The 27,997-nt window shown below is 38.2% G+C and overlaps 1 protein-coding gene across 1 annotated transcript; it reads left to right on the top strand.

Annotated features, from left to right (window-relative positions):
- The first annotated feature begins 4,316 nt into the window (after positions 1–4,316).
- Positions 4,317–24,776, top strand: LOC149791030 (uncharacterized). Its single transcript, XM_089972922.1, has 4 exons — positions 4,317–4,674; positions 20,724–20,879; positions 21,615–22,670; positions 23,158–24,776. The coding sequence occupies exons 1-4, from the start codon at positions 4,332–4,334 to the stop codon at positions 23,607–23,609; spliced, it is 2,007 nt and encodes a 668-aa protein (XP_089829048.1). The 5' UTR covers positions 4,317–4,331; the 3' UTR covers positions 23,610–24,776.
- Positions 24,777–27,997: the final 3,221 nt, after the last annotated feature.

Below are 27,997 nucleotides of genomic sequence, written 5' to 3'. Positions count from 1 at the left end.
TTTTAGGCTATTTAGCGCCAAACAAAGTGTTATTTGTATAATCTTTTAAAACGTATAAAAGGTCCTATATCGACCAGCGATATAAAAGAACAAATGGCTGAAAATAAAAACGGTAAGATGGTAACGGTGCAAAATAAAGCTTCCCGATCAACGGGAGATGTAAAAAAGATGAATAGGTATTAAAATGGGACGGTACATATATTGCATAAAACTGCACAAGGTGATAGCATAAAAGTCAGAGTTTAGAGTAAATATTTACGGCTTTCAAGAACTCTCTAATACGAGTGATGTTTATATTATCAAAAAGTTCTTTCATGTCATGTACAATGTAATAACGATCGCGCGTAGGCTGTAGGTCAAAGCACTCTATCATAAAGTGCTTGACAGTGAATGGTTCATTGCAAGAAACGCACTCTGGTGGGTCTTCACCTTTTAGTATGTGGGTGTGGGTGATATAAGTATGACCAATTCGGATTCTTGCAATGACTACCTCCTCCCTACGAATGGTTCTGTAGGAAGGAGTCCATTCTCCTAGAGTTGGTTTGATTGCATGAAGTTTGTTAGTTACAGCATCATTCCATGATGCCTGCCACTTCTGACGTAAGAACTTTCTGATACAAGGTTTAAATCAGTATATGGTATTTTAAAATCAGATGGTTCTTGAGAAAGGGCCATTTTAGCAGCGCGATCTGCTTTTTCGTTACCTTTAATACCAATGTGGCTAGGTAACCAACAGTATATTATATTGTGGGAGACACTCAGCTCGGTATTTTTTACGAGCATGTTTTTCAATAATGGGTTCTCCAGTTTTCTATTGTGTAGTGACTGCAGTACTGATAGCGAGTCGGAGAAGATGATACTCTTTAAAATACGGTTCTTTTCTATATGTTTCAGAGCAAGGTCTATTTATCAGATTTCGGCTATAAAAATTGATGCTCCATTTGGTAAGCGAACTTGCGTTGTGTGATTTCCACAAACAAAGCTGCAGCAGCCTTTTCCTCATCCTTTGATCCATCAGTGTAAATTCTCGTGTAGTTTTTAAATTCGGTGAGGAGTTCATGGTAAGAGTTGTGGAAGATAGAAGGGGTTGTTTCGGACTTTTTCCCATCGTGTAGCATAAAACATACTTTTGGTTGTTTAATTAGCCAGGGTGGTGTTTCGGAGATGGAAGTTTTCTGAATTTTTGAAAGATCTATATTTGTAGTGTCAAGGCTGGATGATATTCTAATGTCAAAGGAAGGTATGGCGTTTGGTTTATTTTCGTATAAAGTTTTGTATTTGGGTTGAAAACAGCCGGAAAAGCAGGATTCAAAGGGTTTGATTTTAATTTCAGAGCATACTGTGCGGAAAGCATTTCTCTACGATGCGATAACGGTGGTTCAATCGCCTCAGCTAGAAGGCTTTCACACGGGGATGTTTTAAATGCTCCCAGAGCCAGTCTTATTCCCTGATGATGAATTGGATCAAGCATTTTAAGATACGATTTTCTGGCAGAACCATACACAACGCAACCATAGTCTAGTTTGGAGCGAATAAACGTTCTGTATAAATTTAGGATGACTTTTCTATCAGCACCCCAGTCAGTGTGCGCTACTACTTTAAGTAGGTTAAGTGCTTTTAAGCATTTAGCTTTTAAGTTCTTTAGGTGTGGAATAAAGGTCAGTTTTCTGTCAAAGATTATACCTAAAAATTTGGTTTCCTCAACAACTGGAATAGGTGTTCCATCCAGTGTGAGGTTCGGTTCATCGTGATGTTTTCGTAACTGACAGAAATGCATGCATACCGTTTTTGATTTCGAGAATTTGAAACCGTTTGCATTGGCCCAATTTTGAATTTTGTTTATATTTTGCTGCAGTTGTCTTTCAATTGTATGCATGTGCTTTGACCGATAACATATTAGAAAATCATCAACGTATAACGAACAATCCACACCAGGAGTCAAACACTTGGTGATGCTATTAATTTTGATGTTAAAGAGCGTCACAGATAAAATACTGCCCTGGGGCACACCCATCTCTTGCTCGTGCATATCTGAGAGGGTAGAGCCCACTCGTACTTTGAATTCTGTGTCGGAGAGAAAGCTGGATATGAAAGAGGGCAGACGGCCTTTTAGACCTAGATCGTTCAGGTCATTTAGTATCCCGTACTTCCATGTCGTGTCATAGGCCTTTTCTAAATCAAAGAAAACCGCTACTAAATGTTCTTTCTTAATAAATGCATCGCGAATGAATGTTTCTAGTCTAACCAGATGATCATTGTGCTCCGGCCATATCGGAAGCCACTTTGGAAAGGAGATATTAAATTGTTAGTTTCCAAATACCAGACAAGCCGAGAATTGATCATTCGTTCCATGGTTTTGCACACACAGCTTGTGAGTGCAATTGGTCGATAGCTGTTGGGGTCTTGGCTATCTTTACCGGGTTTGAGGACTGGCATTACCGTTGCTTCTTTCCAGATTTTTGGTACATTACCAGTAATCCATAAATCATTGAAGAGTTTCAAAAGAGATGTTAATGATGATTCTGGAAGGTGTTTCAGAAACTGGTAATGTATCTCGTCAGGCCCAGCGGATGTATCATGGGCCTTATCTAAAACCTCCCTAAGCTCCGATAGTGAGAACAATTGATTATAACTTTCCGAGTTGTTGGATGTGAATTTTAAACGTGACTTTTCTTTTTGAGTTTTAAGTTTTCGGAAGGCTTTTGAATAATTAGATGATGAGGAATTTTTCGAGAAACTGTTAGAAAGAATATTTGCAATGTCACGTTTTGAACTAAAGTTGCTATTGTTCAGTGTCAGATGTCGGAGAGGGTTTTGCTTTCTCTTTCCGTTTATATTGCGTATAGTGTCCCAAACTTTTTTAACAGAGGAACGAGAGTTTAAAGAAGAAACATATTTCTTATATGATGCTCTTTTACTTTCATTGATTATGCGGCGAGCTTTGGCCCGGGCATTGCGATATATATTTAAGTTTTCGGGCGTCGGTTGATTATTAAATTTCCTTAATGCTTCTCGGCGTAGTTTAATGGCTTCCTTACATTCCATAGTGACCCAAGGTTTTTGGGTTCTTTTACAATATGGCGTGGATTTGGGAACGGATTCTTCTGCAATCTCTATTAAAATAGATGTAAAATGCTGAATGGTGTCGTCAACATTGAAAACTGTATCCTCATTCAGCCTAGTTTTACAGAGTGTTTCAAACTTGGCCCAGTCGGCCTTCTTTAAATTCCATTGTGGAATTACTTCATCGACTATAGAGTTAAGACTTACAAGAAAGATTGGGAAATGATCGCTGCTGTGAAGGTCATCAGCGACCTTCCATTCATAGTCCAAAAGCAGAGAAGGAGAACAAATTGTCAGATAGATGCTTGTGTATGTACCCGTGCCTGGGTGTAAATATGTAGGTGTTTTGGTATTATATAGACACAGATCGTGTCTAGAAATAAAGTCTTCAACTTTGTGACCTCTGTCACTTATATGATTTGATCCCCATAAAATGTTATGGGCATTAAAATCCCCGAGTAAAACAAAGGGTGCGGGAAGCTGTTGAACAAGATTGTCGAGTTCGTTTGGTACTAGGTTAGTGTTTGGTGGTAAATAAATAGAGCAAAATGTAATCACTCGATGTAGAGTGACGCTTACAGCAATGGCTTCTAAATTGGTGTTTAAATGAATGAAGCTATGAGGAGCTCTGTTGTTTACAATAACAGAAACTCCTCCTGATGCCCTATCAACATTTGGAGAGCAGGTGTTAAACAGGGAGTAGTTTTTAAATGTGATATTGTCCGTATCTTTCAAGAATGTTTCTTGAAGGCATAGTACCGCAGGATCATGTTCGTTTAAAAGCAGGAGAATATCATTGTAATTTGCTTTAAGTCCTCGACAATTCCATTGTATGATAGTGTTTTTCATTATAAATTTAAATTAAAGATTGTGGAGCTAGGTTAGACCTTTCGCAGAGGGAATTTGTTTTGTTATTTCTCTGGAGGAAGTACGGGGGTGAATTTTTTGTTTATAGGTCTGGAGTTCCCTTGGGCGCATGGAGCAGATTCTTCTGCATCCATGCTCTCGATGTCTCCAAACCTGTTATAAAGTTTGATGGGGTCATCTGACCCCTTTTGTTGCCTGTTTCCATGAGATTTATTTTTGTTTTTTGGTGATTTAGGTTGTTGGGTATTGCTGAATGTAGTTTGTGTAGATGCCGTGTTTTTCTGTGATTGGTAATGAGGGGTATTTGAGCTTGGTGTTGAATCGGGTGCTTCTGTTTGTGTTTGAGCGTCCTTCGTTGTTTTAGGATTGCTCTACACTACAGTGGAGGAGGATGGGCCAGGATGGGCCGTTTTCGCCTGTACAAGTTTTCTGGCTTCTGGATAGGGAATATTATTTGTGTATTTTACCCTCTGAATTTCCTTCTCCTGTTTCCAGGTATCGCAATCCTTGGAATTTGCGTGGTGCTCTTTTCCACAGTTGACACAATGCGGAGTTGCTCTACAGTCAGCTTCCTGATGAGAATTTTCTCCGCATCGGCCACATATTTGGGTTTTAGAGCAGCGGTCTTCGCGAAGGCCGTATTTTTGACATTTGTAACATCGAAGGGGGTTTGGAATGTAGATGTCAACCTTCACTTGCAAGAAGCCAACTTTGACCACTTTGGGTACAGTTGGCTTGTTGAAGGTGAGTACAATGGTGTTCGTGTCCTGCAGGTTATTATTACGTTTGATACGTATTCGACGGACAGCAGTTAGACCGTCACTTTTCATTCCTTCAATGATATCTGCGTCGGTGACTCCAGCCAAGTCACGACAGCGAATCACGCCTTTGGACGTATTCAGTGTGGTGTGAGCGAATGAGGTCACTGGAATATCGAAGAAAGTTTTTATTTTCTTGATATTGTCTGACTGACCTCGTCGCTCACATTCCACGAGAAGGCAACCCGATTTCATTTTTTTGACGCTCTTTGGCGTACCAATCAAGCCTGTAATTGTTTTCTCGATCACAAACGGAGAGAGTGAAGCAAGGGATTTTGCGGCATCTTTAGACTGTATTACCATGAAGCGTGGAAATGTGTCCACACTACATGGTTCGTCGTCCGAGTCAGATAAAGTTTTCGTACGTTTATTTTGATTTTTTTTGGAATTTTCCATTTTGGCTAGATTAAAAATTCAGCACCCGTGCTCCCCACCCACCAAGGAGCCCAACAAGGGGACACTTTTCAAGTGTCAGGGATACACAGATGCCATACTCAGTTGATAAAATTACCTTTGATTGACCCTGAAGTCGCCAATTTCTAAGGTCGGTAAAATTACCCCCCGATTGACCCGTTAAGCCACCGCCTTCTAGGAAGTCTTCTAAGACTTGGAAAAGGGAAAGATAAAGGAATAGAATATAGGAGCAACGGTGGTATCAAGAGAGATACAAGGAGAAAGATAAAAAAGGTGAGAAAGTTAATAAAGACCTCCTAGGGCTCGGCGTGACCAGCCGATTTGTCGGAACCGGGCCCATCCCGACCACCCGTCTAAGAGAAGCAGAGGCCAAAGTAGTGTGTTGCAGGGAAAGCCTCTGCTCAACTACCAGGATCCTTTCCTCCTCCGACACGGGACGCAACCCACGGCAAACAGGCTGCCTCTACATAGTCGCCTTTTACGACACGTAGAGAGGCACGTCGGGCCAATTCTACAACCCCGGACCCGCAGGGGGAAGAAACGTTATAACCATCGATTATATGGAAATATGTCCATTAATGACAATGTCCATAAAACACGATTTTCTTCTCGAGGCAATGCAATCACTTCAGTATCGAGTGATGTTCCACATTTTCATTTAAAGTATGTTTGAATATGTATCCTAAAGTATGAATCATAATGTCAAGGCATTGTGTACATGCAGCTATTGATTCGATAAGTGTATGCGTGTTTTTATTCTCGACATTTCTTGAAACAGACTTTAATACTGAAAGCTATTAAAGAATATCAGAGAAAGACCTGGACCACATTTACTGTGTAATTGGCGAGATAAAGCATGAATTTTAATCATACACATGCTGATGACATCTATTAACCAGGAAAACAGTAAAAGATATATATTTTCATAAACTCATTCATGACCGCATATACAAAGAAAGCTTACATCCAAACATGCATACAATCTCTCAAAATCCAAGTCTGGAGGAACAGTTTTGCGATAAAGTTATAAAATACATTAGTGAAGAAGGGAGATCCATATATCGGTTGCTGATGATTCAGAAGGAATTTGGTTATATTTTTATGGCGGGCAGACCTAAAATGTAACGTTAGTATAATATCACGTCTATGATGTCTTAAATTATATATATATATATATATATATATATATATATATATATATATATATATATATATATATATAAGCTGATATGAAATTCTAGTCTCATAATTTGATATTTTGTCCTTTTCCATTATACCCTTGACAACACAAGGTGTAGATTGTCTAAACTTTACTAAGTAAGCATTTAACAAAAAATACATAATCGACTTTAAAATATTTAACACACAAATCTGTTTTGTTTGTAATCTAATCTGCGAATGATAAGTAATCTAAAAACAGGAGAAATTTGCATGCAGATGAGATCTACTAAACCATGATCTAAACAATGGAAATTTAAATTCATACAATGAAGTAAGATGCGATGTAAATATAAAACCAAGCAATGGATTCAGACTAAATTACGACATTTTTATGAGGTAAATAATGATATGTTTGGTTTTATTTCTTTCCTGTGGCGACATTATTTTGCGCATTCAACTTTTCGGTAAAGTCCTAAAACGTTATATCCATTGATTCCATGGAAATATTTGTCCACTATTGACAATGATTAGAAAACACAATTCTTTTCTCGAGGAAACGGAATCACGTCACTACTGATTAGGATTATGTTCCAAATTCTTACTCAGTTTGTTTGAACCTGTATCTTAAATGGTTTTGTATCGATTTAAACATGAAAGTTTTCTGTTTGTCAATATTGAGTAAGATTACTATCCACGGTTTTTTAAAATTTGCTTGAATGTTTCCAAAAGCATTTTGCATCGATCAGAAAATGAAGGCTTTGTGCAGATGTCATATTGAATATATAAATCTATTTTTGTTTTAATTTCCTATCTTTCTTAACATAAATATTTAAACCGTGAATGCTATCTAATACGATCGAAAGACTGTGTACTTCTCCATTGTGTCATTCGCGAAATATTACATGCATTTTCAATATACACATGCTGGTTACATATACTAAACAGGAACACAGAACAAGAGATATATTTTGAGTCTCTACATTTAAGCCAAGAGGACACCTACTACACGGCAAGAGATAAAAGATATTTTGATTGATACACTCATGCACGCACGCTCATAAAAATGCACACTTGCAAACATGCGTACACTCATAACAATGTCTCAACATCCAAGTCTAGTGGAATAGTTTTGTGATTGATTGATTGATTGATTGACTGATTTTTTTTACGGCGCATCAGTACTGTGAGGCCATTAAGCGCCAAACAAAATGTTATTGGTATAATCTTTTTAAAAATTATAAAAGGTTCTATATCGACCAGCGATATAAAAGAACAAATGGCTGAAATTAAAAACGGTAAGGTGGTAACGGTGCAAAATAAATCTTCCCGATCAAGGGGAGATGTAAAAAAGATGAATAGGTATTAAAATGGGATGGTATATATATTGCATAAAACTGCACAAGGTGGTAGCATAAAAGTCAGAGTTTAGAGTAAATATTTACTGCTTTCAGGAACTCTATAATACGAGTAATATTTATAGCATCAAAAAGTTCTTTCATGTCATGCACAATGTAATAACGATCGCGCGTAGGTTGCAGGTCAAAACATTCTATCATAAAGTGCTTGACAGTGAATGGTTCATTGCAAGAAACGCACTCTGGTGGGTCTTCACCTGTTAGTATGTGGGAGTGGGTGATATGAGTATGACCAATTCGGATTCTTGCAATGACTACCTCCTCCCTCCGCATGGTTCTGTAGGATGGAGTCCATTTTCCTAGAGTTGGCTTGATTGCATGAAGTTTGTTATTCACGGCATCATTCCATGATACCTGCCACATCTGACGAAAGAACTTTCTGATACAATGTTTAAAATCAGCATACGGTATTTTAAAATCACATGTTTCTTGAGTAAGGGCCATTTTAGCAGCGCGATCTGCTTTTTTGTTACCTTTAATACCAATGTGGCTAGGTAACCAACAGTATATTATATTGTGCGAGACACTCAGCTCGGTATTTTTGACGAGTATGTTTTTCAATAATGGGTTCTCCAGTTTTCTATTGTGTTGATTGATTGACTGATTGATTTTTAACGGCGCATCAGCACTGTTAGGCTATGTAGCGCCAAAGTGTTACCTGTATAATCTTTTAAATGTTATAAAAGGTCCTATATCGACCAGCGATATAAAAGAACAAATGGTTGAAATTAAAAACGGTAAGATGGTAACGGTGCAAAATAAAGCTTCCCGATCAACGGGAGATGTAAATGTTCTATGTTAATGAAAAAGTATGAAAAGGTATTACAATGGGACGGTATATATATTGCATAAAACTGCACAAGGTGATAGCATAAAAGTCAGAGTTTAGAATAAATATTTACGGCTTTCAGGAACTCTATAATATGAGTGATGTTTATAATATCAAAAAGTTCTTTCATGTCAAGGACAATGTAATAATGATCGCGCGTAGGTTGCAGGTCAAAGCATTCTATCATAAAGTGCTTGGCAGTGAATGGTTCATTGCAAGAAACGCACTCTGGTGGGTCTTCACCTTTTAGTATGTGGGAGTGGGTGATAAGAGTATGACCAATTCAGATTCTTGCAATGACTACCTCCTCCCTACACATGGTTCTGTAGGAAGGAGTCCATTCTCCTAGAGTTGGCTTGATTGCATGAAGTTTGTTATTCACGGCATCATTCCATGATGCCTGCCACTTCTGACGAAATAACTTTCTGATACAAGGTTTAAAATCAGTATACGGTATTTTAAAATCAGATGTTTCTTGAGTAAGGGCCATTTTAGCAGCGCGATCTGCTTTTTCGTTACCTTTGATACCAATGTGGCTAGGTAGCCAACAGTATATTATATTGCGGGAGACACTCAGCTCGGTATTTTTGACGAGTATGTTTTTCAATAATGGGTTCTCCAGTTTTCTATTGTGTTGCGACTGGAGTACTGATAGCGAGTCGGAGAAGATGATACTGTTTAAAATATGGTTCTTTTCTATATGTTGCAGAGCAAGGTCTATTGCTCTGATTTCGGCTGAAGACCACTCCGGTGGCCTAGTGGTTAGAGCGTCGGCCTCGGATGCGGGAGGTCGTGGGTTCGATCCCCGGCCGAGTCATACCAAAGACTTACAAAAATGGTACTAACAGCTGACTCGCTTGGCGCTTAGCATTAAGAGATTAGTGTTAGGACTGGTCGGCCCGGTGTCAGGATAATGTGACTGGGTGGGACATCATGCTACATGTCTGCGGCATGATGCCCCAGTGCTAGACATCACTATAAGCTGCCACATTGCAGACATCGTAGCGATATGACTGAAAAATTGTTAAAGCTACGTTAAAAAAAATCCAAATCCAAATTTCGGCTGAAAAAATTGATGTTCCATTTGGTAAGCGAACTTGCGTTGTGTGATTTGCACAAACAAAGGCTGCAGCAGCCTTTTCCTCATCCTTTGATCAATCAGCGTAAATTCTGGTTTTTGATTGATTGTTTGTTTTTTAACGGCGCATCAGCACTTTTAGGCTATTTAGCGCCTCAACTAGAAGGCTTTCACACGGGGATGTTTAAAATGCTCCCAGAGCCAGTCTTATTCCCTGATGATGAATTGGATCAAGCATTTTAAGATATGATTGATTGATTGATTGTTTATTTTTTAACGGCGCATCAGCACTTTTAGGCTATTTAGCGCCAAACAAAGTGTTATTTGTATAATCTTTTAAAACTTATAAAAGGTCCTATATCGACCAGAGATATAAAAGAACAAATGGTTGAAATTAAAAAAGGTAAGATGGTAACGGTGCAAAATAAAGCTTCCCGATCAACGGGAGATGTAAAAAAGATGAATAGCTATTAAAATGGGACGGTATATATATTGCATAAAACTGCACAAGGTGATAGCATAAAAGTCAGAGTTTAGAATAAATATTTACGGCTTTCAAGAACTCGATAATACGAGTGATGTTTATATTATCAAAAAGTTCTTTCATGTCATGCACAACGTAATAACGATCGCGCGTAGGTTGTAGGTCAAAGCACTCTATCATAAAGTGCTTGACAGTGAATGGTTCATTGCAAGAAACGCACTCTGGTGGGTCTTCACCTTTTAGTATGTGGGTGTGGGTGATATAAGTATGACCAATTCGGATTCTTGCAATGACTACCTCCTCCCTACGAATGGTTCTGTAGGAAGGAGTCCATTCTCCTAGAGTTGGTTTGATTGCATGAAGTTTGTTATTTACAGCATCATTCCATGATGCCTGCCACTTCTGACGTAAGAACTTTCTGATACAAGGTTTAAAATCAGTATATGGTATTTTAAAATCAGATGGTTCTTGAGAAAGGGCCATTTTAGCAGCGCGATCTGCTTTTTCGTTACCTTTAATACCAATGTGGCTAGGTAACCAACAGTATATTATATTGTGGGAGACACTCAGCTCGGTATTTTTGACGAGTATGTTTTTCAATAATGGGTTCTCCAGTTTTCTATTGTGTAGTGACTGGAGTACTGATAGCGAGTCGGAGAAGATGATACTCTTTAAAATACGGTTCTTTTCTATATGTTGCAGAGCAAGGTCTATTGCTCTGATTTCGGCTGTAAAAATTGATGCTCCATTTGGTAAGCGAACTTGCGTTGTGTGATTTCCACAAACAAAGGCTGCAGCAGCCTTTTCCTCATCCTTTGATCCATCAGTGTAAATTCTGGTGTAGTTTTTAAATTCGGTGAGGAGTTCATGGTAAGAGTTGTGGAAGATAGAAGGGTTTGTTTCGGATTTTTTTCCATCGTGTAGCGTAAAACGTACTTTTGGTTGTTTAATTAGCCAGGGTGGTGTTTCGGAGATGGATGTTTTCTGAATTTTTGAAAGATCTATATTTGTAGTGTCAAGGCTGGATGATATTCTAATGCCAAAGGAAGGTATGGCGTTTGGTTTATTTTCGTATAAAGTTTTGTATTTGGGTTGAAAAACAGCCGAAAAAGCAGCATTCAGAGGGTTTGATTTTAATTTCAGAGCATACTGTGCGGAAAGCATTTCTCTACGATGCGATAACGGTGGTTCATTCGCCTCAGCTAGAAGGCTTTCACACGGGGATGTTTTAAATGCTCCCAGAGCCAGTCTTATTCCCTGATGATGAATTGGATCAAGCATTTTAAGATACGATTTTCTGGCAGAACCATACACAACGCAACCATAGTCTAGTTTGGAGCGAATAAACGTTCTATATAAATTCAGGATGACTTTTCTATCAGCACCCCAGTCAGTGTGCGCTACTACTTTAAGTAGGTCAAGTGCTTTTAAGCATTTGGCTTCCAAGTTTTTTAGGTGTGCAATAAAAGTCAGTTTTCTGTCAAAGATAATACCCAAAAATTTTGTTTCCTCAACAACTGGAATAGGTGTTCCGTCCAGCGTGAGTTTAGGTTCATCGTGGTGTCGTCGTAATTGACAGAAATGCATACATACCGTTTTTGATTTCGAGAATTTGAAACCGTTCGTACTAGCCCAATTTTGAATCTTGTTGATATTTTGCTGTAGTTGTCTTTCAATTGTATGCATGTGCTTTGACCGATAACATATGAGAAAATCATCAACATATAGTGAGCAATCCACACCAGGAGTCAAACACTTGGTGATGTTATTAATTTTGATATTGAAAAGTGTCACAGATAAAATACTGCCCTGGGGCACACCCATCTCTTGCTCGTGCATATCTGAGAGGGTAGAGCCCACTCGTACTTTGAATTCTCTGTCGGAGAGAAAGTTGGATATGAAAGAGGGCAGACGGCCTTTTAGACCTAGATCGTTCAGGTCATTTAGTATCCCGTACTTCCATGTCGTGTCTTATGCCTTTTCTAAATCAAAGAAAACCGCTACTACATGTTCTTTCTTAATAAATGCATCGCGAATGAATGTTTCTAGTCTAACCAGATGATCATTGGTGCTCCGGCCATATCGAAAGCCACTTTGGAAAGGAGATATTAAATTGTTAGTTTCCAAACACCAGACAAGCCGAGAATTGATCATTCGTTCCATTGTTTTGCACATGCAGCTTGTGAGTGCAATAGGTCGATAGTTGGTAGGATCTTCACTATCTTTACCGGGTTTGGGAACTGGTATTACTGTTGCTTCTTTCCATATTTTAGGTAGGTTACCAGTAATCCATAAATCATTGAAGAGTTTTAAAAGAGATGTTAAAGATGATTCTGGAAGATGTTTTAAAAACTGGTAATGTATTTTGTCAGGCCCAGCGGAAGTATCATGGGCCTTGTCTAAAGCCTCCATAAGTTCTGATAGTGAAAACAGCTGGTTGTAGCTTTCCGAGTTGTTGGATGTGAATTTTAAACGTGACTTTTCTTTTTGAGTTTTCAATTTTTGGAAGGCTTCGGAATAATTAGATGATGACGAATTTTTAGAGAATGTATCAGCAAGAACATTTGCTATGTCACGTTTTGAGCCAAGATTGTTATTGTTCACTTTTAGATGTCGGAAAGAATTGTGTTTTCTCTTTCCGTTTATTTTTCGGATCGTGTCCCAAACTTTCTTAATTGAGGAACGAGAGTTTAAAGAGGAAACATATTTCATCCATGATGCTCGTTTACTTTCTTTGATTGTGCGGCGAGCTTTGGCCCGGAGAATACGATATTTACTTAAATTCTCGGGCGTCGGATGATTGTTAAATTTTTTCAAGGCTTCTCGGCGTTGCCGTATGGCTTCCTTACATTCCTTAGTGAGCCAAGGTTTTAGGGTTCTTTTACAGTTTGCTGAGGACTTGGGGATAGATTCTTCTGCAATGTCGGTTAAAATAGATGTAACATGCTGAATGGGGTCGTTAACATTGAAAACTGTATGCTCATTCAGCCTGGTTTTACAGAGTGTTTCGAATTTGGCCCAGTCGGCCTTCTTTAAATTCCATTGTGGAATTACTTCATCAATTGTGGAGTTATGATTTACAAGGGAGATTGGGAAGTGATCGCTGCTGTGAAGGTCATCAGCGACCTTCCATTCATAGTCCAAAAGCAGCGAAGGAGAACAAATTGTCAGATAGATGCATGTGTATGTACCCGTGCCTGGGTGTAAATATGTAGGTGTTTTGGTATTATATAGACACAGATCGTGTCTAGAAATAAAGTCTTCAACTTTGTGACCTCTGTCACTTACATGATTCGATCCCCATAAAATGTTATGGGCATTAAAATCTCCGAGTAAAACAAAGGGTGCGGGAAGCTGTTGAACAAGATTATCGAGTTCGTTTGGTACTAGGTTAGTGTTTGGTGGTAAATAAATAGAGCAAAATGTAATCACTCGATGTAGAGTGACGCTTACAGCAATGGCTTGTAAATTGGTGTTTAAAGGAATGAAACTATGAGGAGCTCTGTTGTTTACAATAACAGAAACTCCTCCTGATGCCCTATCAACATTTGGAGAGCAGGTGTTAAACAGGGAGTAGTTTTTAAATGTGATATTGTCCGTATCTTTCAAGAAGGTTTCTTGAAGGTTGATTGATTGATTGTTTTTTTTTTTAACGGCGCATCAGCACTCTTAGGCTATTTAGCGCCAAACAAAGTGTTACTTGTATAATCTTTTAAAACTTATAAAAGGTTCTACATCGACCAGCGATATAAAAGAACAAATGGTTGAAATTAAAAACGGTAAGATGGTAACGGTGCAAAATAAAGCTTCCCGATCAACGGGAGATGTAAAAAAGATGAATAGGTATTAAAATGGGACGGAATGTATATTGCATAAAACTGCACAAGGTGATAGCATAAAAGTCAGAGTTTAGAGTAAATATTTACGGCTTTCAAGAACTCGATAATACGAGTGATGTTTATATTATCAAAAAGTTCTTTCATATCATGCACAACGTAATAACGATCGCGCGTAGGTTGTAGGTCAAAGCACTCTATCATAAAGTGCTTGACAGTGAATGGTTCATTGCAAGAAACGCACTCTGGTGGGTCTTCACCTTTTAGTATGTGGGTGTGGGTGATATAAGTATGACCAATTCGGATTCTTGCAATGACTACCTCCTCCCTACGAATGCTTCTGTAGGAAGGAGTCCATTCTCCTAGAGTTGGTTTGATTGCATGAAGTTTGTTATTTACAGCATCATTCCATGATGCCTGCCACTTCTGACGTAAGAACTTTCTGATACAAGGTTTAAAATCTGTATATGGTATTTTAAAATCAGATGGTTCTTGAGAAAGGGCCATTTTAGCAGCGCGATCTGCTTTTTCGTTACCTTTAATACCAATGTGGCTAGGTAACCAACAGTATATTATATTGTGGGAGACACTCAGCTCGGTATTTTTTACGAGCATGTTTTTCAATAATGGGTTCTCCAGTTTTCTATTGTGTAGTGACTGCAGTACTGATAGCGAGTCGGAGAAGATGATACAGTTTGAAATACGATTCTTTTCTATATGTTGCAGAGCAAGGTCTATTGCTCTGATTTCGGCTGTAAAAATTGATGCTCCATTTGGTAAGCGAACTTGCGTTGTGTGATTTCCACAAACAAAGGCTGCAGCAGCCTTTTCCTCATCCTTTGATCCATCAGTGTAAATTCTCGTGTAGTTTTTAAATTCGGTGAGGAGTTCATGGTAAGAGTTGTGGAAGATAGAAGGGTTTGTTTCGGATTTTTTTCCATCGTGTAGCGTAAAACGTACTTTTGGTTGTTTAATTAGCCAGGGTGGTGTTTCGGAGATGGATGTTTTCTGAATTTTTGAAAGATCTATATTTGTAGTGTCAAGGCTGGATGATATTCTAATGCCAAAGGAAGGTATGGCGTTTGGTTTATTTTCGTATAAAGTTTTGTATTTGGGTTGAAAAACAGCCGACAAAGCAGGATTCAGAGGGTTTGATTTTAATTTGAGAGCATACTGTGCTGAAAGCATTTCTCTACGATGCGATAACGGTGGTTCATTCGCCTCAGCTAGAAGGCTTTCACACGGGGATGTTTTAAATGCTCCCAGAGCCAGTCTTATTCCCTGATGATGAATTGGATCAAGCATTTTAAGATACGATTTTCTGGCAGAACCATACACAACGCAACCATAGTCTAGTTTGGAGCGAATAAACGTTCTATATAAATTCAGGATGACTTTTCTATCAGCACCCCAGTCAGTGTGTGCTACTACTTTAAGTAGGTCAAGTGCTTTTAAGCATTTGGCTTTCAAGTTTTTTAGGTGTGGAATAAAGGTCAGTTTTCTGTCAAAGATAATACCCAAAAATTTTGTTTCCTCAACAACTGGAATAGGTGTTCCGTCCAGCGTGAGTTTAGGTTCATCGTGGTGTCGTCGTAATTGACAGAAATGCATACATACAGTTTTTGATTTCGAGAATTTGAAACCGTTCGTACTAGACCAATTTTGAATCTTGTTGATATTTTGCTGTAGTTGTCTTTCAATTGTATGCATGTGCTTTGACCGATAACATATGAGAAAATCATCAACATATAGTGAGCAATCCACACCAGGAGTCAAACACTTGGTGATGTTATTAATTTTGATATTGAAAAGTGTCACAGATAAAATACTGCCCTGGGGCACACCCATCTCTTGCTCGTGCAAATCTGAGAGAGTACAGCCCACTCGTACCTTGAATTCTCTGTCGGACAGGAAGTTGGATATGAAAGAGGGCAGACGGCCTTTTAGACCTAGATCGTGCAGGTCTTTTAGTATCCCGTACTTCCATGTTGTGTCATAGGCCTTTTCTAAATCAAAGAAAACCGCTACTAAATGTTCTTTCTTGATAAATGCATCGCGAATGAATGTTTCTAGTCTAACCAGATGATCGTTGGTGCTCCGTCCATAACGAAAGCCACTTTGGAAAGGAGATATTAAATTGTTAGTTTCCAGGTACCATACAAGCCGAGAATTGATCATTCGTTCCATTGTTTTGCACATGCAGCTTGTGAGTGCAATAGGTCGATAGTTGGTAGGATCTTCACTATCTTTACCGGGTTTGGGAACTGGTATTACTGTTGCTTCTTTCCATATTTTAGGTAGGTTACCAGTAATCCATAAATCATTGAAGAGTTTTAAAAGAGATGTTAAAGATGATTCTGGAAGATGTTTTAAAAACTGGTAATGTATTTTGTCAGGCCCAGCGGAAGTATCATGGGCCTTGTCTAAAGCCTCCATAAGTTCTGATAGTGAAAACAGCTGGTTGTAGCTTTCCGAGTTGTTGGATGTGAATTTTAAACGTGACTTTTCTTTTTGAGTTTTCAATTTTTGGAAGGCTTCGGAATAATTAGATGATGACGAATTTTTAGAGAATGTATCAGCAAGAACATTTGCTATGTCACGTTTTGAGCTAAGATTGTTATTGTTCACTTTTAGATGTCGGAAAGAATTGTGTTTTCTCTTTCCGTTTATTTTTCGGATCGTGTCCCAAACTTTCTTAATTGAGGAACGAGAGTTTAAAGAGGAAACATATTTCATCCATGATGCTCGTTTACTTTCTTTGATTGTACGGCGAGCTTTGGCCCGGAGAATACGATATTTACTTAAATTCTCGGGCGTCGGATGATTGTTAAATTTTTTCAAGGCTTCTCGGCGTTGCCGTATGGCTTCCTTACATTCCTTAGTGAGCCAAGGTTTTAGGGTTCTTTTACAGTTTGCTGAGGACTTGGGGATAGATTCTTCTGCAATGTCGGTTAAAATAGATGTAAAATGCTGAATGGGGTCGTTAACATTGAAAACTGTATCCTCATTCAGCCTGGTTTTACAGAGTGTTTCGAATTTGGCCCAGTCGGCCTTCTTTAAATTCCATTGTGGAATTACTTCATCAATTGTAGAGTTATGATTTACAAGGGAGATTGGGAAGTGATCGCTGCTGTGAAGGTCATCAGCGACCTTCCATTCATAGTCCAAAAGCAGCGAAGGAGAACAAATTGTCAAATCGATGCATGTGTATGTACCCGTGCCTGGGTGTAAATATGTAGGTGTTTTGGTATTATATAGACACAGATCGTGTCTAGAAATAAAGTCTTCAACTTTGTGACCTCTGTCACTTACATGATTCGATCCCCATAAAATGTTATGGGCATTAAAATCCCCGAGTAAAACAAAGGGTGCGGGAAGCTGTTGAACAAGATTATCGAGTTCGTTTGGTACTAGGTTAGTGTTTGGTGGTAAATAAATAGAGCAAAATGTAATCACTCGATGTAGAGTGACGCTTACAGCAATGGCTTGTAAATTGGTGTTTAAAGTAATGAAACTATGAGGAGCTCTGTTGTTCACAATAACAGAAACTCCTCCTGATGCCCTGTCAACATTTGGAGAGCAGGTGTTAAACAGGGAGTAGTTTTTAAATGTGATATTGTCTGTATCTTTCAAGAAGGTTTCTTGAAGGCATAGTACCGCAGGATCATGTTCGTTTAAAAGCAGGAGAATATCATTGTAATTTGCTTTAAGTCCTCGACAATTCCATTGTATGATAGTGTTTTTCATTATAAATTTAAATTAAAGATTGTGGAGCTAGGTTAGACCTTTCGCAGACGGAATTTGTTTTTTTATTTCTCTGGAGGAAGTACGGGAGTGAATTTTTTGTTTGTAGGTCTGGAGTTCCCTTGGGCGCATGGAGCAGATTCTTCTGCATCCATGCTCTCGATGTCTCCAAACCTGTTATAAAGTTTGATGGGGTCATCTGACCCCTTTTGTTGCCTGTTTCCGTGAGATTTTTTATTCTTTGGTGATTTAGGTTGTTGGGTATTATTAAATGTAGTCTGAGTAGATGCCGTGTTTTTCTGTGCTTGGTAATGGGGGGTGTTTGAATTTGGTGTTGAATCGGGTGCTTCTGTTTGTGTTTGAGCGTCCTTCGTTGTTTTAGGATTGCTCTTCACTACAGTGGAGAAGGATGGGCCAGGATGGGCTGTTTTTGCCTGTACAATTTTTCTGGCTTCTGGATAGGGAATATTATTTGTGTATTTTACCCTCTGAATTTCCTTCTCCTGTTTCCAGGTATCGCAATCCTTGGAATTTGCGTGGTGCTCTTTTCCGCAGTTGACACAATGCGGAGTTGCTCTACAATCAGATTCCTGATGAGCATTGTCTCCGCATCGGCCACATATTTGGCTCTTGGAGCAGCGGTCTTCGTGATGGCCGTATTTTTGACACTTATAACACCGAAGGGGGTTGGGAATGTAAATCTCTACCTTTACTTGCAAAAAGCCAACTTTCACCACTTTGGGTACAGTTGGCCTGTTGAAGGTGAGTACAATGGTGTTGGTGTCCTGCAGATTGTTATTACGTTTAATACGTATTCGTCGGACTGCAGTGACACCTTCATCTTTCATTCCTTCGATGATGTCAGCGTCGGTGACTCCAGCCAAGTCACGGCAGCGAATCACGCCTTTGGACGTATTCAGTGTGGTGTGAGCGAATGAGGTTACTGGGATATCAAAGAACGTTTTCATTTTCCTGATATTGTCTGATTGACCTCGTCGCTCACACTCAATAAGAAGACAACCCGATTTCAACTTTTTAACACTTTTAGGTGTGCCAATCGATCCTGTGATAGTCTTTTCGATGACAAATGGAGATAGGGCGGCAAGCGGTTTCGTGGCATCTTTTGACTGTATGACCATGAAGCGTGGAAATGACTCCACACTACATGGTTCATCGTCAGACTCTGATAAGGGTTTCGATCTTTTATTTTGATTTTTTTTGGAATTATCCATGATGGCTAGATTAAAAATTCAGCACCCGTGCTCCCCACCCACCAAGGAGCCCAACAAGGGGACACTTTTCAAGTGTCAGGGATACACAGATGCCATACTCAGTTGATAAAATTACCTTTGAATGACCCTGAAGTCGCCAATTTCTAAGGTCGGTAAAATTACCCCCCGATTGACCCGTTAAGCCACCGCCTTCTAGGAAGCCTTCTAAGACTTGGAAAAGTGAAATATAAAGGAAAAGAATATAGGGGCAACGGTGGTATCAAGAGAGATACAAGGAGAGAGAGAAAGAAGGTGAGAAAGTTAATAAAGACCTCCTAGGGCTCGGCGTGACCAGCCGATTTGTCGGAACCGGGCCCATCCCGACCACCCGTCTAAGAGAAGTAGAGGCCGAAGTAGTGTGTTGCAGGGAACTGCTCAACTACCAGGATCCTTTCCTCCCCCGACACGGGACGCAACCCACGGCAAACAGGTTGCCTCTACTTAGTCGCCTTTTACGACACGTAGCGAGGCACGTCGGGCCAATTCTACAACCCCGGACCCGCAGGGGGATTCTAAGACTTGGAAAAGGGAAAGATAAAGGAATAGAATATAGGGGAAACGGTGGTATCGAGAGAGATACAAGGAGAAAGATAAAAGAGGTGAGAGAGGAAATAAAGATTTCCTAGGGCTCGGCGTGACCAGCCGATTTGTCAGAACCGGACCCATCCCGACCACCCGTCTAAGAGAAGTAGAGGCCAAAGTAGTGTATCGCATGGAAAGCCTCTGCTCAATTACTAGGATCCTTTCCTCCCCCGACACGGGACGCAACCCACGGCAAACAGGTTGCCTCTACTTAGTCGCCTTTTACGATACGTAGCAAGGCACGTCGGGCCAATTCTACAACCCCGGACCCGCAGGGGGATAGTTTTGTGATAAAGCTACTGAATAGATTTAGTGACGGAGGAATATACATATATCGGTTGCGGATGATTCAGAAGCAATTTGGCTATATTATTGTGTGGTTAGACCTAAAATGTAACGTTAGTATAATATCACCACTACAATATTATATCACCGTATTCCTACATATGCAGATATAAAATTATAGTTCCATATAATTGATTTCGCATTTGTTCATCGTTTTCTTTACATCCTTCACACAACAGTGGGTAAGTATTTTATCACCCGATTTTCTAAAACTTTCTCTAAGGAAGCATTTAGGAGACTCCCTCCAACAAAATATGATCGTATTTAATGTGTATTTCATAAAGCTGTTTTGTCTGTTATTTAATATCCGAAGGATAACTCATCTAAAATATGGAGAAATTGTGAAAGTAGACGAGACGAATCAAACCATCATAGAAGCGATGTCAATTTAAAACCATGCAAACAAGTTAGAGGAGATTATATTATCAATTCTTTTAAAGCAAATAATGCTGCTTGGTGTTAAGTCTTTCCTGTGGCGACATTAATTTACTTAGTATACTTTTTGTTACCGTCCACAAACGTGAGATGCATATAATACATATAAATGTTTGTACAGAAAACGTTATTCTTTTTTCAAGCAACGGAATCACCTCAACATTGAGTAGGACGATTTTGCACCTTTTATAAAAAGAAAAAAAATTGTACCTGTATCTCTTCATTGTATAGGTCTATTTGTAGTTACTTGATCCTGCATAATCTAAGCAAAGAATATTTTCGTTTTCGTTTCAATTTTAATCCTATGGGCTATGGAAATGTAATTGTGAAATTTTAAATAAAGTCTACTTAATTTTAAATATACTAAGGGTATTTTTGCAGGCATCATTGTGAAACCAGTTGATATACTGCTTGCGATCATTTCCGAAAAATCCTTGGAAGAAATTCAGCGTATAACTCGACAACTACTAGAATCAAGCGACCACGCCCTTGCAATACAAACAGTTTCAACGCGACTGGAAAGCATAATACAGGAAGGTAAGAATTAGGATGTGTCCCAAATCCATACAAACATCACTTCATTTCTCTTGAAAAACGCCTTAAGTGGTTACATTCAACCTACATGAGCCGTGGTCGGTTAGGATGGGAAAAATTGCTGATGGAATTTATTTAGGTACTAAGAAATAGATATTGTTGTGATATACCCCACGTCAACTGAACATTTCAATCAATGATTTTCATGCTAAATAGGTTTAATTAAAATGTACAACATTTACAAAATCTGAAAGAAATAATACCATTGCATACAAGTATCGTATTCTAAATTAAGTATGGTTAGCCAGTTAGCTAGAAACTATTTAATACATACTATTGGAGTGTTTTATAGAGTAACGACATGCATGTAGTCAATATTACAATGTAAAGAACACATTTTTGCATTATGTTTACTGACAATTGTTCTTAAAGATCTGTTTAAAATCACAGATAACGTTCCTACAAAGACAGTAAAGGCATAAATGTATTTTAAATTTCCTATGTGTTCTGCTGTCTTACTAAGCCTTAATAATGAATAGTTCAAATCACTGTTCGAGGTAAACAAAGACAATGCGTTGCATCAATCATCTCTCCAACCATATTTAAGAAACGTGTCGTTCGAACGTACAGAGTAAATACTGAACTGAAATGAAGTTGTAATAATAAGCAAATGATGTCGCTTATATGCATTTTTGTTATTCTTGGCCAAGTATTCATTCAGTTTCATTTACCTGTTAGGGCAGGATCTGTCGGAAATGAGGAAAAACATCTTCATGGCTTTATTCGAAATATGCAAAACCGATTTGCTGAGCACCTTGCAATCAGGAGCCCACAGTGATGACATCCTGAGGTCTTCGTTAAAATATATTTTACAGACCCATGACGCGCCGGCAAAAACAAAAATTTTAAATATTGCGGGAGCAAATTTGAAACATAAGCTCAGCAACCAAGATTGCTTTGTTTGGGGAGGCATAAATACGCGAGGTGATAATAAAGATGAAGTATGTCTTGTTTGCTTACACAAGGGCAACCTTAAAACAATACTTGATTCCCATCTAGGCTTACCAGTATTGTACCAGGAGTATGACAGGATTGAAAGGGAGCCATTTCATAACTGCATTAGTGATGAATATTATCATACATCCATCTCACCCAGTGACAGAGTCAAAGCAAACATTTTGATTGAAGCGCATGGTGAGGAGCTATTTAAATATCACACCAATTTAGAAGCCATTAGCGCTAGTTCCGTCACATCCTCCAAAAGAAGAGGTCTAGAGAAAACTTCCTCAATTGTTTTGTACTGTAGAATGAAAGGCGTCATACCCGTAGGGGAAAATCCCTTTCCAAAGACACTTGTGCTAGGGAATAAAGTTCTTTCCACTGATGTTCGTGAAGGATTCTTCACATTTGGAATGTATGCACAACCGCAGAATGCCAACCGTCGACCGATTGATCACAATGACGTACTAAGAATGGGTTGCAGCGTTGGTAGAGAAAACAGTATTTATTCAGGAACCATTGGCCCATTTGTCAGACTGGGTTTAAACGAACTGGGTTTCATTACATGTGCACATGTCGTAGGTCTAGAAAAACGAGCCGTTTTAAACAAAAAGATTGTTCAGCCAGCGTATGGCGATTTAAATTCAACACCGATATCATGCGGTACAGTTGTGAATATAGAGTTTGACCCAGCCAGACCAGTAGGTGTGGATGCAGCCCTAGTCAAGGTCGAGCACAGGGGTGTAGCGCCTACAGAATTCGTGTGGTTTAATTCAAAGGAAGTCACTGACTCAGGTAATGTGTGTAAACATGTGTGTTTATACAAGATATTATACCTGCGAAAGTATAAGAGTTGAACGGATAATTTAGATTCAATTTTAATTCAGTTGAAATCTGTCACATTTCTTGAATGCAGATATTTTTAATGATTACAGCAAAAGCGTTCAGATGATTGCATCGATGCAAAAAGGTCGTAAAAGGAATGCTTGGATAATAACATGGTCCTCAGTTCTTGTATAATGGGTGACTACTATTTCACTCCCCCACTATAGAATAATAGTTCAGCCAACAGAAAAATAGATCTTTCAATCTGTTTAAAAATTTCAATATATTCAAGAAATTTATTTTGCCCAAAAGTCTCATTTTGACAGAGTCATCTCTATGGTATTACTAGTGTCGTTATGTTGCTCAATTTATTTAAAGTTACTTAATTAGTGACTCCCAAATTACTACCGGGAACTATTAGGCTGTATTGAGATTAAATCTCCTTCATTTATTTAAGGTTTTGATCTCGCCAAACCTCCAAGTTTCCAACAAGGGAGAGTGATGGCCCAAATACCTTTTCCTATTTCACATGGTAATAGAGTAATCAAATGTGGGAAATCAACAGGTTTGAAGAAAGGGTCTCTTGCTTTAGAGGGATTAATGATAAGAATCAACAACGATCCGTACCATCCATTATTTCTACCGGAAGGAATGACCTGGCAAGGATTGAATGGTGTGGTGATGAAGGGCCAGTACATGGTAGAAAACAACAGATTTCCTTTTTTCAGTGCAGGGGACTCTGGAGCAGGTGTGTACATTGTTGAAGATGACCAAAGGCTTTCATTGATAGGACTTGCAATTGGCTTGCTGAATGAATATACGGTTGTGACGCCAATTGGATCTGTATTACAGTCGCTAGGACTTCAGCCAAAAGATGTAATCTCTGAAGAATTGATGGAAACCGAGTAATTAAACACTGCAAACGATTGTTGCAAAAACATATTAAGGCGTACATTTGACAGGCTTATCCTTTTATTCAAATAATAATCTGACGGGTAATAAACAAGGCCTGGGGTTTGCACCGAGACAAGAAAATCCGTCAAAGGGTTACTTTGCCTCACCATTCAAGCCTGGTGGACAGACAAATAATATAACCCCTTGACAGTGATTTCCGTGTCAGGGTGCAAATCTCAGGATAGATATTATATCAAGTTTAGAAATGCAACTAATGTTTAAGCGACAACAAACATAAATAATATGTAAAGTTTGCACATATATGTAGATAAAAGTAGGTATATTTCAATCTCAAAGTTGCCAAGGATAATGGTACGATTATAGCGAAAAACTATTTCTGACAAAGTACATACCCTTTATACAGTACGAGAAGGGTCGTGCATATTTAAACAAAAATAGTTTCAGAAGGCAATGCTTAAATTAATATCCGTGTCCGATAAATTAGGTGTTTTGCGACATTGTTAAACATGCATAACAGTGTACCGCAAAGGACACTTGTATGGCGCTTGTACTAAAAGTACGGAGTCCCGCTTTGTGACACGTAGTCACGACATATGCAAAAAAGTTTTTATTTTCACTTCCCTTACTATGCAATGTTTCGATGTAATCAACTATAATACGAGTGTACAGTAATAATTTTGTATATTTTTTCTGTCATCCTTTTATATTGTTTTCAAATCAGCTTTAAGTAAAACTCTTTTATACACACATTATATATATGTGTGTGTGTGTGTGTGTGTCTGTGTGTGTCCCAAACGAATGTGTTGAAACCAATAATATTCATTTATATCTATTTTGTTTTCCTTTCAGTTAATTTTTGTGTATAAAATGTGTAGTTTTAAAGGTGGCTCTCGTCGTTTGGAACAGCAGTTTTTGTATTGCTCTTTCCGTCAATACATGCATACAATTATACTTACCAACATAATATATATATATACACACACTAAGGAAATGTGTTATCCATGTAATATAAATAAAATCAACCAGTGCTGCTGTTTTCAACACCATAACTCTAATGAACATAATGCATTCAAATATATGATTAAATGTTCGAAACTGTCATTCAAAAAATTTTGATTTGTTCGTAAAAATGACATTGAAATAAACATATGTTCTCTCTTTTGTTAATTTTGTTGTCGATTAGCACACCAGAATCAGAAAAGGGTAATAAAATCACTAATGCATAATACAAAAAAAACACAAAACACCAACAAAATAAAACAAATCACTGATTCATTTTTTTAAAAATATAAATATATATGTAACCTTTTTAGATTGTAGATGCATAACACCACATCAACCGAACAGTGTAATTTTATGCGCAAAGCAAAATATAAGAAACAGTCACTTTCCTTCATATATCCCTCTATTTAGTTGTTAAAACATGAATTACATGTAAGAATACTTCATCGACGTTAGGTAACGTGTGGGGGTGGGGGTAGTTTCCTTGGAATTTTCGTCTCAAAATATTCAGGTTATATGTACCGGTGATTAAATGCAGGCAATTTCTGTATGATACTGTTATAGAAAGATTCATCAAATTTGATAATATGATTTATACAGTCTGCAGGATTATCAACAAATGTAACTAAATATTGGAATGCAAATCCATATTCAGATAAACAAATTTAGCGCTTGGTACATGGTGTTCAGTAAGAACAATAACAGGGAGAAGATCGCTGAATTCCAATACGCCAGTTCGTCTTGTCGATATGGCTATTTTTACAAACTGAAATCACTGTGTGTGAAATTTCCGAGGTAAAAAGTACAAGCTCCATTCTAAGATGCAAATTATTTTGAGGTATTGATCTTTACCTACAGAACATATACGACACATCAAATACGTACAGTAATTAAGTAAGCTTTCAACCGCGTTGACATGTTGTTTATAACATTTAAGAGAGAGAGAGAGAGACAAAAATATATGAATAAATATTCGTCATAGATATATATGACCATGACAAATGCATGACCATGTCAAACATAGTTGTGAAGGACAATGTAAAGGGGATAGCGAAATGACATTTCTGGCAGAAATATAAGCCTTAATAATACTATGAGACAGGCCATGCATATCTCCCAAACAGGTTTCAGAAGGCATGCTTTAATCAAAATAATATTTAAATATTTATATCTTAAAAACAGCTGCATACTAGCACCAATATGAGACATACTGAAACAGTATGCATTAATGGGAACTTGTAAACGCGACATACACGTGTACCATTGTACAGGCGTCTTCCTTTGTGGTTAAATGGATCAAATGTAACGTGCATTTTAGAGATACGGCACTGAAGTCGAACATCTTTCGTCATGTAATTATATATGCGAATTAAAACAACATTTACCTGACCATACACACGTGCGCATGCATACATTACTGGTTTCCTATTAAAGTACGACCTTTTGACAATCGGACTGAAAATAGAACAGAACAAACCAGGTTCGTATCCAGTCAATCAGTACTTGACACATATAATAATGAAATGTTAAATTTCATGATTTATTTTATTAATTTTCAACTTCCATCAAGATATTAAATCAACGATCTTAACTTTTATCAAAACTTCAGTGTTGCATTGCCTCGTAAGGAAATGTATTCTAAGAAGTTGCTAATTATGTTGAGTCTTTAGATTTTCACTAATGTGGCCCAATGAGTAGAACGTCGCTTCGGATACGGGAGGTCGCGGGTTCGAACCCAAGCCGAGTCTTACCAAAGACTTAAAAAACATGGTACTAGCACCTGCCTGCTTGGCGCTCAGCATTAAGAAGTTAGTGTTTGGACTGGTCAGAATGGTGTCAGGATAATGTGACTGGGTGGGAGATCATTCCACATGTCTGTGGTATGATCCTCCAGTGCTCAAGATCACTATAAACTTCCCCACTGCAGACACCATAGCGATATCACGAAAACAAAAATAAAGTTACGTTAACAATATAAAACACACACACGCACATGGTATGGGAAAACTAACACAATGAATAACTGATTGATTGATTGATTGATTGTTTTTTAACGGCGCATCAGCACTTTTAGGCTATTTAGCGCCAAACAAATAGTGTTATTTGTATAATCTTTTAAAAATTATAAAAGGTCCTATATCGACCAGCGATATAAAAGAACAAATGGTTGAAATTAAAAACGGTAAGATGGTAACGGTGCAAATAAAGCTTCCCGATCAACGGGAGATGTAAAAAAGATGAATAGGTATTAAAATGGGACGGTATATATATTGCATAAAACTGCACAAGGTGATAGCATAAAAGTCAGAGTTTAGAGTAAATATTTACAGCTTTCAATGATTGATTGATTGATTGTTTATTTAACGGCGCATCAGCACTTTCAGGCTATTTAGCGCCAAACAAAGTGTTATTTGTATAATCTTTTAAAACTTATAAAAGGTCCTATATCGACAAGCGATATAAAAGAACAAATGGTTGAAATTAAAAACAGTAAGATGGTAACGGTGCAAAATAAAGCTTCCCGATCAACGGGAGATGTTAAAAAGATGAATAGGTATTAAAATGGGACGGTATGTATATTGCATAAAACTGCACAAGGTGATAGCATAAAAGTCAGAGTTTAGAGTAAATATTTACGGCTTTCAAGAACTCGATAATACGAGTGATGTTTATATTATCAAAAAGTTCTTTCATGTCATGCACAACGTAATAACGATCGCGCGTAGGTTGTAGGTCAAAGCACTCTATCATAAAGTGCTTGACAGTGAATGGTTCATTGCAAGAAACGCACTCTGGTGGGTCTTCACCTTTTAGTATGTGGGTGTGGGTGATATAAGTATGACCAATTCGGATTCTTGCAATGACTACCTCCTCCCTACGAATGGTTCTGTAGGAAGGAGTCCATTCTCCTAGAGTTGGTTTGATTGCGTGAAGTTTGTTATTTACAGCATCATTCCATGATGCCTGCCACTTCTGACGTAAGAACTTTCTGATACAAGGTTTAAAATCAGTATATGGTATTTTAAAATCAGATGGTTCTTGAGAAAGGGCCATTTTAGCAGCGCGATCTGCTTTTTCGTTACCTTTGATACCAATGTGGTTAGGTAACCAACAGTATATTATATTGTGGGAGACACTCAACTCGGTATTTTTTACAAGTATGTTTTTCAATAATCGGTTCTCCAGTTTTCTATTGTGTAGTGACTGGAGTACTGATAGCGAGTCGGAGAAGATGATACAGTTTGAAATACGGTTCTTTTCTATATGTTGCAGAGCAAGGTCTATTGCTCTGATTTCGGCTGTAAAAATTGATGCTCCATTTGGTAAGCGAACTTGCGTTGTGTGATTTCCACAAACAAAGGCTGCAGCAGCCTCTTCCT

The sequence above is a fragment of the Sinohyriopsis cumingii genome, chromosome 10 (genome assembly GCF_028554795.1).
Source record: "Sinohyriopsis cumingii isolate HCF-2022 chromosome 10, ASM2855479v2, whole genome shotgun sequence".
In the NCBI taxonomy this organism is placed as follows: Eukaryota; Metazoa; Mollusca; class Bivalvia; order Unionida; family Unionidae; genus Sinohyriopsis; species Sinohyriopsis cumingii.
Note: the sequence above shows the minus strand (reverse complement) of the source record. Positions and strands in the feature narration are given on the sequence as shown.

What these genes read in the sequence shown, in the direction of transcription:
- LOC149791030 (XM_089972922.1), top strand. Translation starts at nt 4,332, where the DNA reads ATGGGCCGTTTTCGCCTGTACAAGTTTTCTGGCTTCTGGATAGGGAAT. An exon ending in GGAAAGCATAATACAGGAAG is followed by an intron (nt 20,880 to 21,614) that starts GTAAGAATTAGG and finishes TTTACCTGTTAG; the next exon opens with GGCAGGATCTGTCGGAAATG. An exon ending in AAAGGAAGTCACTGACTCAG is followed by an intron (nt 22,671 to 23,157) that starts GTAATGTGTGTA and finishes CATTTATTTAAG; the next exon opens with GTTTTGATCTCGCCAAACCT.